The following is a 14,429-nucleotide window of genomic DNA, read 5'->3' as shown; positions in this document are numbered from 1 at the left end:
ACAGTTTTAGGAAAACAAATTTCTAAATATATTTATTTGTTCTAAGGCATGAAATATTTCTCATTTTATATCAAATCTGTACACTATTGTTTATTGTTATCAGTATTGGTAAATATATCATATCAACATGTCCTCACTACGAGTATTTTGTTCTTTCAGGAGAAGACAAATGCAGTACGATCCACCATGGTACAGCATTCAGGGAGTTCACCTCTGGAGATGAAGCCCAGTCATGCTCGAGATCCTAGTGGAAGCATCTCACCAGGAGTAGTCCCACCAGCGACGTTAGATCTAAGTTCTGTGTCCCCAACAACACCTCATGAACTTTCAACATTAGTGTGATAATTTTGGCACCTTAGATGCAGCACTGAATTATTTTTTAAAAAAATATAGTTATATGGCTTTTTTTTAAAAAAAATTAAGTGACAACATATATGCTGATACATCGTACAATTGTTAAACAAAATGTACATCTAAAATAACAATGTGCCAATATTCAGTTCTTTCCCTTCAATTTGTATAATGTGTGTCCAGATAGAAAATAGTATTACACTTAACCATGCTACAAAAAATAGCTAGGTATTATTAGAGCGGTACTGTGGACTTACTTATTTATAAAATTGGTGTATTTATTCAAGTAGTTTGCACCCTTTTTTGACTAAATTTATCGTAGCTAATTGAAGGTACTAAGTGAAATTTGTGGAAGATACATTTTTATCTTCTATTGCAAATCTAAGATGTACATCAACATCCCTTTCACTTTAAAATACCATCTGACACCAGTTAAGAGCTGGTAGTTGTGAAGTGTAGTGATAAAATTTCTGCCACAAAAGTGCAAGGCTGGTAACGGCATCTATTAAGTACATTTTTTAAATGTTCTTCCTTCAAACTCCAGGGGAACAGCCTATTTGGTGGCGCAAGGCACTTGAGTAAATACTGTATTTCTAAGAAATTTTGAAAATATACATTCCAAGGTTTCCACTTCACACTTTCCCACTGCTACTCACATTTTTGGTAATACATTTGACATAATATTTAACTTTAAAAATATAGATATATATTTTTGTGAGACTTCTTCAAGCTATCATTTTCATTTCCATGCTGCGTAAGAATGCTGGCATATATCTATTTACAATAGTGTAGTGGAAGGTTTCTTACAAGAAATTTAATAAATTACAGAAAGAGATCTTTACGAAAATTGGGAATGCTTTAACTGATGTGATATGTTTATTGATAAATATTAATCTGGTAGTTGAAGGAACTGTACTGTTTTCTTAAATTGTTCATGGGAATCACATCAGAATGATTTTTTGTTGTTTTCAGTTTCCTGACGTATGTTACTGTTACATGTCTCTTCAGAAACTTATTGGAATTAGGGCTGAGCTGAAATCATGTAGTCCCTGCCAACGCCACTTGAAAGCTGCAGAAATTTTAAATTATTCAGTATAATAGATTATATTGGAATCAACAGAATTCTTACACACACACACATGCTTAGATAATAATGTGTTCATTTATTAGCCCCCTCCCTCTAGTAAATGCTTATATCTGTACTTTTGAAAAATAGCATCCTAATGGCATTAGGCATGCAATGCAAAAAGACAGGTTTGAACCGGTTAACACAATAAACTGGACAATTTGAATACTGTCTGAGTATTCAAGTAGAGCATTTAAATCCCAGCTTGAGGGGTTAAAGCTGCCAATATTTATCAAGATGAAAATATCTTTGCTCCACACTTAACTGAAAACTCCATTTCAAAATTGGACTTGTGAAAGTATGAGTGGCATTTAAACCTATCCAGACTCTAAGATGTGTATAAGCTGGTATAAGTGATTACATTTGAACAGGTATTTTCTATGGCCGAGTCAATGGCAATGTATCTCAAAGTTAATCCTCATATTCTGGGGTCTGGGTAAGCCAAGTGACACTTTCACAGAGTATAATTATCTTGAAAATAAATCAAAATGCATTATTTTAATTAGTTTTGCACCAACATTGCATGTAAAAAGTGGATTTCACAATTAAATTACGGTTATTCCATTTGCCTCAAGTGTAATTCTTTGAATATTTTAAAGCAAAATCTAGTAGATAGATTTGGTATAATCTCAATGCAATGTTTATAAAATCATCTGAACAATTTGTAATTGTTACAATGTTCTATTGGTATTGGTATATATTTTTTAAAATTTTATGTTGCTTTTCTGCCACTTTTGGCTAATTGCATTGATAAGGATAAGGAATGATTAAGTGCAATTGATATAGGGACACTCACAAAGAATACTTACGACCAGGTTAGGACTTAAACCTGTGAACTTTCGTGGCAAGACCGAAAGTGGACCACTTAGCATGCATGCTTGGCCACCATCCCAGGTTGGTATTGATAAGAGAATATATATCATTTCAAAGGGATACCAACTCAGCCCTATTACTTTCCAATACACAACTCTACTATCATTGAAAATAGTTTTGCAATTATGTCGTACAATTTAACCTTTAAAGTCCCATGGTGCTTATGCAGTTTTTACCTCTGTCCCAGGCCATTTAAACAAGTTTTGTAAGGTTTAGCAAAAATCGTTATAGCTTCCTTCTTATGGCAGATAATTTAGTTATTTAGTTATCGCCTGGTCGATAACCCGAGAGAATCTATTCATCATTCGTCGCCAGGAAAGCTTCAAGTCTTACTTCAGATAATTTAGTGAAACAAGAAACATTTTACTAAAAATAAAATGTACTTTGACATAGAAAAGACGAAGTATTGCTATCTGTATGTATTTGTTATTATTCGTCGCTTCAAATGTGAAAATTGAAAAAAAGAAGACAAAATTTTGCCTCTCCCCCTTCCCTGTCGAGACATGGGACAAGAACAAATTCTTGTCCTATTTGCAACCACATGTCTACGTTATAATTCAATATTTATTTTGTTCCTAATGCCTTTTCCCATCCGAAGAAAAAAAAAATGAGAAAGAAAGAACTGTGGGACTGTAGGCCCCACACTGCCCGCTGCCATGTCTCTGGAAGAAGTTCTTCATCCTCTGAATCGCCAGTTGCTGCTGACGTCATTAGGGAGTTGAAAGAGCACCAGTATCGCTGTTGATGCATATCGACTCTTAGTTTCAAGTTCCATTCACTTCGAGTCATGAGCATAGACAATGAACAAGGTTGCAAGGCGATGAAAAAATGTTCTGTTCCATCGGTCAATGTATGACCGATCGGGACTGTGGTCAAAAATGCCATCAGTCAGCACATGACCGATCAGGACTGTAAAGGTTGATACTTGAATGCAATAAAACAAATAAATCCTGTCTGAATATCCATGCATCTATAGCACCTTCTATTGGGACACTGGGATGCAAATTTTTCACATAAAAAAATTGGAATGCATTATTTACTATTCCAAACAATTCCTTGATGTTTTTGTTTCACTTTATATGAATTTTCCCACTGAATGGAGTTTGATTTTATAGTATTAAAGAAAAAAGGAAAAAAAAAAAGGTAAAGTGTTCCCCTGTGCTTAGCACCACGCCATGAAGGCGTATAGGGGGTGTGGGGGTAACGCCCCACACTTTCTTGATCCGGTCGTGAGTGGAGGTGATGTGATCAGCATCACGCCCCTGACCGCCTTTAACTCCCAGGGTTTCCCCCAGGTACCCATGTTATTCGACGCTGGGTGGGTGCCGGGACCGCTTCCAGGTAGTAAATTTTATGACATAATTCAAAATATATTTCTGACTGTCACAAGAGTAACGTGAACATGTCCATATAGAACAATATCAAATACTTTAGTATTAGCTTTGCCCTACACTATATATTTTTCTTCTATTATCTGTCCACCTTTTAGAATAAATTTTATTGTCAAACAAATTTACACATTCTTATCAGAAACAGATATCTACAAATCTGTGTCAGCAAAGATGTTGTCATTTTGAACTTGTAAATTATATAAATATTGCTGTGTCTTTCAATACAGACAGCTGTGATGATTAATTGTGTGGTTTATTGGCTACACAATAGTTACAGAAACTTCCATAAACATCATTTGGCATGCAATGCCATTGGTTACTGGGGAAGAATGATGCTATGTGTTGTTTACAGCTTATGTACAGAAATCAATGTGACCAGCCACAAGTAAATGTACATAAAAATGTATGTGGCTATTTAGATTAAGTTACATATTTAAAACTGTGTAAAGAGCAACGTTATAAAACACCAAACTGAGAATTGTATGGAAAGTGGGACAAAATGAGGTCTGTTCTGGTAAATTATATTTTCAGACGTGTGTTTTATTGAAGCACAAGAATGTTATTTTTTTTAAAAAAAAACAGGATGCTTAATGGAAATATTAAAAAAATGCAAAAATTAAGTATTTGGATTTTTATCTTTTGCTAGTAGAATATCTCTTGCTATCCAATGAAAATATGCATGTCAAGCCCTGACCCCTCAGAGCTGCTGCACTATGGAGTTTAGCAACTATACTGCTCAAAAAAATTAGGAGATCAAAGGGAAACAGCCATGACCCCCTAATTGTTTTGAGCAGTGTAGTATAGTATTGTTATCACCTTTATATGTTGCATCTTTTCTGCTCAAATTTCTTATTATATATTTATGAAATTATGTAAGAAATTATATAATCCAAAACTAGCTGGTTTTGTAAATTAAAACTTAAGCTTCCTTGATTAAAGGTAGCAGCATTAACAATATATATAGTAATAATTTTATGTAGATCATTAAGTGTTCCAGTACATCATAAAAAAATATGATCATGTGGTAGAAAGTATTTCCCTTAAGCATCCTATTATATCAACCTAAAATTTGACAAAAAATATGTATGATCTGGCATGGAGAGCTACCTCACTCAAGATAGACATTAAGTATAAAATGTTGGTAACACTGCCAAGTCTTATTTCACTCAGAGAAAATAAACACTATTTTGTAATCCCAAATGTCTCCCTGGTAAAAAGTTGAGATTGGTTCTGATATGTAAGAGAAGTGTGATTATTTTGTAATTCTATGATATTTGTACATTAATTTTTAGTAATATATTTGTTCATTTTTAAATGTCTGCATTTTCAAATTTAATTTTTAATTTGTCATAAAATGTACATATTTCTACAAATTTCAAAAGTCATTTAAAAGCGACTGGGAAATTGCATTTGAATAAGTTTTATAGTTGAAACCCTAGCACTTCATGCAGCAGGTATCTTTGACAAACTGGCACAACCACAGGGGGGGGGGGGGGTGCAATCTATTTGGGGGGCAAACATTGATAGCCAAGGGCACCTGCAGGGGGCACAGAGGGGCGATTGCCCCCTCGATTTAAATTTTTATGCAATTAAAAATACATTTCGTAAAATGTTCTTGCTTGCTTTGCTCGCAATACCTGCTTTTCTTAGTAGGAGTAGGCCCTGGGAGTTGAACGATCTAAATAAATAAAGTAGTAAAAGAGAGAATGCCATGTCGTCCCGTGAAATTACTTACACCCTATTAAATCAATAGTTTTTTTCAGTTTGCAAAAAATTGGATCTAATAATTTTCTGCTTACTTCACTCACAATATAATTATTTTCTGAAATGCATTGTAATTTGCCACCGTAAGACCTCTATTAATTGATTTTGTCTTGAATGCACGAACAGTTGTTTGGAAGAAAAGGAACGGTCACATTTGAGATACTATTAACATAATTTTTGCTGTTGGTTTATTATGAACTTTGAATACATGCTCAATTTAGTGTTAACATGTTACACATTCATTTTCTTAATTTACGCCACTCCATGATGCATATGTGTAAAATATATGTTGTACATAAAGTTATATGTACAAAAATAATTATACTCAGAATGTATTCATGCATTTTCTGGCTTTCGAAAATACAGTTTGTGGGCTTATTTTCCATTATTAGTTTACGTGAAATTGAATTATGAAAAAATATTTAAAATCGTCTATTCCAACACAAATCCATTAGCTCCGGCTTCTACCCCCTTTTTGCGTAATATACGAGGATAATAATGTCTTTTGATACTACTACTACTAATAATAATAATAATTAAATTATTATTATTATTAGTACGTTTATCCTGGTACTTGCCCCCCCCCCCCCCAAGACAAAAAATTATGGTTGCGTCTCTGTTCACAAAAATATAATTCACAATACTACTAACTAAACCTGAACCTGTGAATACTCAGCAGTGCATAATTGCACCCTTTAGTGATATATAGGCTTAGACAGTACTCTTTTTCTAAATAATAATAATAAAAAAATGTTTGACTAAAGATGTTAACCATTACTTTGAGGTAATTATTTCACATATTTTTTTCTCTTGCAATTTAATTGAGTGAAAAGCTAAACTCTTATCTCACAGGTGGACCAAGTTTTTCAAATAAAATCTGCACATTCTAATAGTCATTACTAGTGTGAAGAATTTGGCGTATTTTATTACTTTGTAGTAAAACATAGGATTAAATGTTTCAAGTTCATTTCATGGAGTTTCTAGTACTAAAATGCATTTTTATAATGCCTAAAAATGCCTCTTCTGCAATTTTGCTTACTTCAGCTTTTTTTATGTGCCTTTGGCTTTCCCTATATTGAAGAAGGTAAGCCTTTGTTTATGTTGAACTGACTGAAATCTCATATTCGCAAGATTTGACGGTTGGAAAGGATGCCAGATCTTTGGAAACTCCAAATGTCACTTCATCAGGGTAAGCACACTTGTTAACTGGTCAGCAACTTGTACTTGGACAAGATGATTCATCTGCTTTGTTGTGTGTGGAATGAAATAAGGTAGTTATCTATGGAGATAATTGTGTGTTCCGAAAATATGCCAAAGGACAAGTTGACCAGACGTGAATTAATTAACCCTTAGTCGACGGGGCTAATTTCCCCAGTTTTGCCTTAACACTGGGAGTTTTTTCAAGCTGGGAAATTTGAAAATTGGCCAAGATTTGAATATTATTTTTTATCTTGGAAACTACCAATGCGAGTTATACAAATGATACCTTGTTTTGTCAGTAAACACTAGGCTACAATCCTATGGTCCAAAAACCTTAACTTTCCTTTACCAAATAGAAGAAAGTAAATAAATATTTTTTTTCCCATAAAATTTGAACTTCATCAGGCCCCCCACGTAGGCACACCGGGACATGAAGGTTCAAAACATTACCTGTACATTGCAGGGGCATGCCGTGACCTTTCATGCTAGGCAAGTGATGGGTTAATTTTTCTTTCGGTTAATTATAACAATTTTAAATATAATATAGGGCTGCACACATCCCTACTCACAATAATGTGCATAATGGTGAAATATCGGGCTTGAGTGTGTGAAGTGCATACATACAGTAAAATCAAATCTTCGCTGCATGGTTTATAAAGAAGAAAAACAGCCTCTCGATATAAACTTGTAAATTTCAACCATGAAGAAAATAATGATTTACTTGATATTTGAGGGCACCTGTAAATTAAATTCATTCTTTTTTTAACTCTGAAAATAATAAACATCCTACTAGCATAAAGTTTCGATCTTAAATAAACGGATGGATTTCGGTTTCTTACTAGGCAAGAATTATGAATTGTCTTCAGTTGGATGCAAGCACAGATGTGATTCTGGGAACATTCATGTCTTTGCACTGCATTATAAAAATTGCTCAAGTCACTGTAGCTTGTATAGTTCCATGTTTCTAAATTTGTATTGAACAAAACACATGGCCAACAAAATAATTTATTAAGATCATTGCTGCCACATAACCATATAATATTGTTGTACTGAGATGTTTTAAACTGCCTAATGAAAACTTTCCCATCTTTCTTAGTTGGTTTGGTTATGCACAGTTCAGGACATGGTTGCTCATGATTCACAATCACAAGCTCCAACTTTACACCATATGTTCTCGAACTGAATGGGTTTGAAAGAAGGTCCCTAATCAAGGCCTTACCTGCAGCACTGCAAACGATGGCTCTTCTGGTATGTCAACCATGGCAGAAATGTTCAATGTAGAATCATAGTTTTACACCAGGTACAAAAACACGACACAAAGAACAGGAAAAAACAGCACAATATCACAGTAAAAAACAACACGCATCCGCAGCACCCACGCTTCTATAAACCTTACTTTTCACCCTACCTGAAGTGTTACATACCCTACATATTTCCGAGTAACTGACCACATGACTGATATGTTCAAGTACCGGCTGTGATTTCATTTCTTATAAATAGCATACGACTGGTGATCACTGGCTAACTTCATCAAGTAATTTGTTGATTACTATAGAGTTTCAAACATGAAAATCGTACCGTGTTAGGTGGTGCTACGGATGCACAGAAAATTCTGTAAGTTAGCAACACTTGTGGCCTGTGTAGACGAATTCTTTCCAACACCCTTGCCAAAGACAGATGCGGTCCTGGTGTTGCTTGCTCTCGGCCTTTTTTCTTCGTAAACGGGGATGGACAGTGTCCATGCAAGAACTGCACAAGTCACTCGAAAAGCGGGGAGAAAGGCAAGCAGTCCTCTTCTTCTTACGTGGTCAGTCATGCCGCATTGCCCAGCGTCGTCAAGGGTGTAGTCGGTTTATGTTTCAAGCCAAAATAACAGAAAATAGAGGAAATGAAAATTCTGCAATATCTTATAGTAAATAAATTCCATTCTAATGTGTATAAAGGCATTGAAAAACTCGAACTTAAGATATCAAAAGTGTTTTAAAAAACAACGCAAGCGGCGCTTGCCCCGCCTTTCCTTACCGCACGCTTCTGGTACATTTAATATTAACTTACGTTTTGAGAGTATCGAGGTAACTCCTGCGATGTTTCGGGGTGCAACTGCTCCCTTCCTCAGGCTGCTCACGTTTAGGTTATGTATAAATCATAACCACGTCGAACTCTCCACAGGTTCAGGATATAGGATTGGTAAAAGGTGTATGGTTAAAAAACAGTAAAAATCTAAAACCCATTACAGGTACATGTCAAAATACCATGTCGTTTTCCAAATTAGAAATGTCCTGTGGGGGGAGCACGACAAGGATATAAGGGAGGGGGTTCCCAAGATGGGGCTCTCCGAACATATCCTTGACGAAGGCCATGTAATCGCCAAACGGAAAGTTCTTAGAGAAGAGGTAAAACCTATAAGAAGAAATGTATATGAAGGGTCGTACTATATATGAAGGGAAGAGAGAATAAATTAAACAGGGATGACGGGAATATCGATGAGATGTGGGGGAAGATGTTCAAGAAATGGGATAGGAAGGAATACATAAAAATAGGATTTAACGTAACCCCGGAAGAAGCACGGAAAGCTCAAACGGAAGTGGAATTCATGCTGGACTTGACGTGAACGGGAATGGAGGAGGGGAGAGGGAGGGGAAGTGTCCAACCTCGCGCTCTACGAGGAAACATTGGAGTATTGCAGTGCACGCGGACCGTGGCTATTCATAGTTTGAAAGTTTTAACATTACAAGGAGCAGTTTCTAATTGGGAAAACGACATGGTGTTTTGACGTATACCTAGGGTGACCAGACACATACATTCAAAACAGAGGACAGAGCATGGTGAAAAGGAGGACAAAGTCATAAAAAAGAGGACACCGCAAAAAATGGCAACTCATTTGCCATTACTCATAATTACATTAATAAATAAAGTACCAACAATTTGCTGACATATAATTCTGATGAATTTTTCAATAATTTGAAATTTCCACTTGCCTTTAAGCAACAAAAACAATCTCCAAATCTATTATTTAACACATGACAATCATAACTAAAATATCTATACTTTGAAGCACATAATTTTACACTTTTTCCAATTCTTGGATATTAGAATGCAATATTCCCATAAGTGAATGCAAATGTAACAAGTAAGCTTCGCTTAAACTTATTTCCAAGAACCTAATTTACATTTTAGGTAGTTTAGATTGGATCAAGAAATATGATATTAATAGCACGAACATTTCTAGTACTCTTTCCAGCAGCAGGTGATACTGACAGCCACCTTACACTTTACCTCATAATCGATTCTTCCATTCCTTAAAAACTGGATATTTTCTTGCAACACCATTGATGAATTTACACTTTCGGTTCGTTATCTCATAAAAATAAATATGACTTATTAATCAAAATTCTCACTACACGCTTCTGTATCGAGTATGTATGACTCAAAAATGCCCCCCGACCTCTGGCGGAGGGTCCCAGAGGTCCCGGGTTCAAATCTCAGCCTGGGCATGGGTATTCTTTGAGTCTTCCTTCATCAAAATCATCATATCATCGCTCATCCTCATCATCGCGATTAGCCAAAATGTCAGAAAAGCGAATTAAAATAAATCATATCAATCAACCGAAAAGGAACTGCTCAGATTACATGTGTTTCACAAGTTTCAGATTGCGAAGCAACGAGTTAGAATAATACGTACTAATGACTAGAGGTGTGCGGGACAGAACTTGGTTTGGTCGGGACGGGAAATTGTTTTAAATCCCGACTTCCGGGATGGGAAAAATTCGCAAATTCCCGATGAGGTCAGGAAATGTTCTGAACGAGGAAAAAAATTCCAACGCTGTGGAAATCACGAATTTTACACTTAATTCTTATTATTATTATTATTATTATTATTAAGCTAACAATTTCCGAGAAGTGTCAAGACACTTACAATGCTGAAAACATCAAGAATTAACCACTTTTATAAATTACCATTTGGAAGTTCTGGACTTCTCGGAATCCCGAAAAGTCTGGAAATCATTTCTGGAAGTCAGGATCGGGACGGCAGATTTTTTAAACTGATCCTGGTACCGACTTTTCTGGGTCCCACACACCCTTACTAATGACTCAGTCGGGAAAGTCATCGTGTTCAGCTCCTGTGCTAGGTGAGCATTGCTCGAATACTTAACGTGCCCCAAGTGATGTGATGATCGTTATGTGTGGAAACATTCCCTGTGGAGCACATTTGTTACGGTCGATTCTCTACTCTTTCCAAAAAAGGAGGACATTTACAGATTTCTAAAAAATCCGCCCGGACGCCGGACAGACACCTAAAAAGGAGGACATGTCCGGATAAAAGAGGACGTCTGGTCACCCACAATGTAATGGGTTTTAGATTTTTACTGTTTTTTAACCATACACCTTTTACCAATCCTATATCCTGAACCTATGGAGAGTTCGACGTGGTTATGATTTATACATACCCTAAACATGAGCAGTCCGAGGAAAGGAGCAGTTGTGCCCCGAAACATCGAAGGAGTTACCTCGATACTCGCAAAACGTAAGTTAATATTATTTGGCCTAGAAATTAATTTGTGCACCTGGACAAGAGATGGCGTAACGAGAGTATCATCCCACAGTTCCGTGTAGCCACACATGCGTTGAAAACTCCTGTCAGCGTGCATCGTTCGTAGTATAGGGCAGTTGATTGACGTGTCAACAACAGCATTTTGTAGTCAACTGAACATGGCGCAGTTCGTGCCAGATAAAGTGTTTTAGAGGGGTGTTCTGCTTCATTACTTTAACATGCAGAAAAGTGCTACCGAAAGTCATCGTATTTTGGTGGAAGTGTATGGTGACCATGTGCTAGCTGAGCGAACGTGTCAGAAGTGGTGATTTTGGCCTGGAAGACCAAGAGCGACCTGGACAGCCAAAAAAATTTGAAGACGAAGAATTGAGAGCATTGCTCGATCAGGATTTGTGTCAAACGCAGGAAGAACTTGCAGAAGCATTAGGCGTTGATCAAACAACAGTTTCCAAACGCCTCAAAGCCATGGGAATGATTCAAAAGATGTCACGTTGGGTTCCACATGATTTGAAAGACAGAGACGTTGAAAGACGAAAAACCATTTGCGAATTGCTGCTTCGAAGACAGAAAAGAAAGGGGTTTTTGCATCGCATTGTTACTGGCGATGAGAAGTGGATCCATTACGAGAACCCGAAACGAAAAAAGGCCTGGGTGAAGCCAGGTGAACCAGGTCCATCACAACCGAAACGAGATATTCACTGTGCAAAGGTTATGCTGTGCATATGGTGGGATATGAAAGCTGTGGTGTACTATGAGCTGCTGCAACCGGGTGAAACTATTAATGGAGAACGTTATCGACGACAATTAATGCGTTTGAAGCAAGCTCTGGCCAGGAAACGACCAGAATGGGAGAACAGACATGATAAACTTATTTTTCAACATGATAACGCTCGCCCACATGTCGCAAAACCGGTCAAAACCTATTTAGAAAATGTCGGATGGGAAGTTTTACCCCACCCGCTGTATTCACCAGACGTTGCTCCTTCGGACTACTACTTGTTTGATTGCATGAATAACGATTTGATTGGACAGCGGTTCACTTCTTCAGAAGATATCGAAAAATGGGTCTCTGACTGGATCGCTTCAAAGGATGAGGACTTCTTTCGCCACGGAATCTGTAACTTGCCTGACAGATGGGCGAAAGTGGTGGCTCGCGATGGACAATATTTTTCTTAAGGTATTTATGTATTTTGTGTTTGAACTACAGCTTCAATGTGTGCGTAACAACTGCACGAATTAATTCCTAGACCAAATATATATATATATATATATATATATATATATATATATATATTAAACTTGTGAGTAATTCGCACAACCTTCATCATGTTCTGGTACATTGCCTCATATATGTTCCATTCCCGTGGAAACAATTGTGCACTTGCTGCTGATAGTTTCGGAGGATAAAATTATATTATAAAAGTGTGCTTCTTTTTTGGCAGTAAATTAAAAACTCTTCATTATTTTCAATATCTCAGAAACTATGAATGCTCAAGTTGAAAATTATATCGTTTTCCTCAACACAGACTAGGTTAAAACCTATGGTTATGGGCATGCATATTTCATTTTTGACAAAAACACAAAATGTGAAATAACACATTCTAATTGGGGCTGAGCCGATACCAAGGGTATCGGTTGATATTTTTGCACCAATACTAGGTGATATCATTGTCTTTGAGTCGCTAGAAGTGTGGCGAAAACCAAAATTTGTTCCTTTTCAAAGGTTCATTCACCTTTTCCAACTTACCTTTGGCTTTGAAAAAATAAATGAAAAATATGTATTTGTGCATTTGTTAGTTGAACATGGACTCAAGTTCTGTGAACGGCAAGTACGTGATAAAGAATCCATACACAGATAAGACTCGCGGTCAAGTATCACGGGTAACGTGAAATTATCCCCATAGGAGTTCCTTTGAAGTCTACCAGGCTTTGTTCCCACAGATGCAGTCTCGTGTAACAATAAGGTCCCGGTGCCAACAACGCACCTGGTGTATTATGGATTATATCTCTCCTTAGATACCTCCCTCAGACAAACCAGTCATCTCCCACATGGTGGACGTGTCGCAGACATAGTACGTAGAATATTCCTGGAAATTCAAATGCCTGGGCTAATCCCCTTTTCCTTTCCAACTTTAGACTTTTGTTTGTCCCGACCTGGATAACTGGGTTTCAGCAGGCATGTTTCGACACAGGACGCGGCAGGGAAATAATGTTCTTTGAACGACAGATGATGGCAGGTACTTTCTGGAACGTGTAGTGGTGGGTTTGGATGTTCCTCCACGCCAATGGATAGAACTATGCAATTACTTTTTTCCTTTAGAAATGATTTGCCGAAAGTATATATGTCGAAAGTAAAGTCACGTCAGAATATCACTGTACTGAAGTCAATCACCTGTTATAGAAGCAAGAGACTGGTTAGTTATCATTTTCTCCTCACATTTCATTTACAAATTTTTATTCTTTGTTAAAGGACCAGAAAGAAACGAGATTGGTTTAACATTACAGCTTTATGGTTAGTTTTAGACTTCGGGTCCGGCCAGGGCTGGTAAATCGCCAATTATTCTTGTGTTCACGGATGATTTAATGTTAATTTGGGAAGAGTCATCCCTTAGTTATAGAGTAGGTCGAAGAGGCATGATCTCATTTTTCAACATTGGGGGGTAGTTCGACGACGACACGATTATCTCGCTCTTAGCTTCTTATAATATTTCTCTCATATTTGAAACATCTGATCGATTGTCACGGATCTAAAAAATACTGTAAACTTGAGATGCATCATTGCAACAGAGCACACACACAGATTATATATATATATTCTTTATTTTAAATTTGAATTATACAAGTATCAGTAATCGGTTCAAAGTGGTTCGGTTCTGAAAGGTGAGGTGCATTTTCCTACCCTGTTTTGTCATGAAATGATGTGAAATTAACGGCAAAATACGAAATAAGACTCTTAACCTTTAAACAGCCAAGCCAGTTTTCGAAAGTAACCCCTCTCTCACCGCAGCCTTTGTGTGCGATTTTCAAATTTTTACTTATTTCAGAAAAACGTTATATCTCGGAGACTATTTGAGCAATCTACTTCGGATAACTTTTGTTTGAAAGCAAAAACATCGGAGCACGCGACCGTGTACAATCCAGAAAGCCCAAGTGAGAAAAACTGGGTTGGGAG

The 14,429-nt window shown here is 36.8% G+C and overlaps 1 protein-coding gene across 1 annotated transcript in view; it reads left to right on the top strand.

Annotated features, from left to right (window-relative positions):
- Positions 1-4,306, top strand: part of LOC145985030 (uncharacterized) — a 98,745-nt gene extending 94,439 nt beyond the window's left edge. Inside the window, exon 5 of the mRNA XM_083118539.1 lies at positions 160-4,306. Coding sequence (XP_082974665.1) covers positions 160-342 — 183 coding nt within the window. The 3' untranslated portion in view covers positions 343-4,306. The remainder of the gene's footprint in view (positions 1-159) is intronic.
- Positions 4,307-14,429: the final 10,123 nt, after the last annotated feature.

This window comes from Lepisma saccharinum, chromosome 3 (assembly GCF_977018435.1).
Source record: "Lepisma saccharinum chromosome 3, izLepSacc3.1, whole genome shotgun sequence".
NCBI classification, from domain to species: Eukaryota; Metazoa; Arthropoda; class Insecta; order Zygentoma; family Lepismatidae; genus Lepisma; species Lepisma saccharinum.
This window is presented reverse-complemented; position numbering and strand designations above follow the sequence as displayed.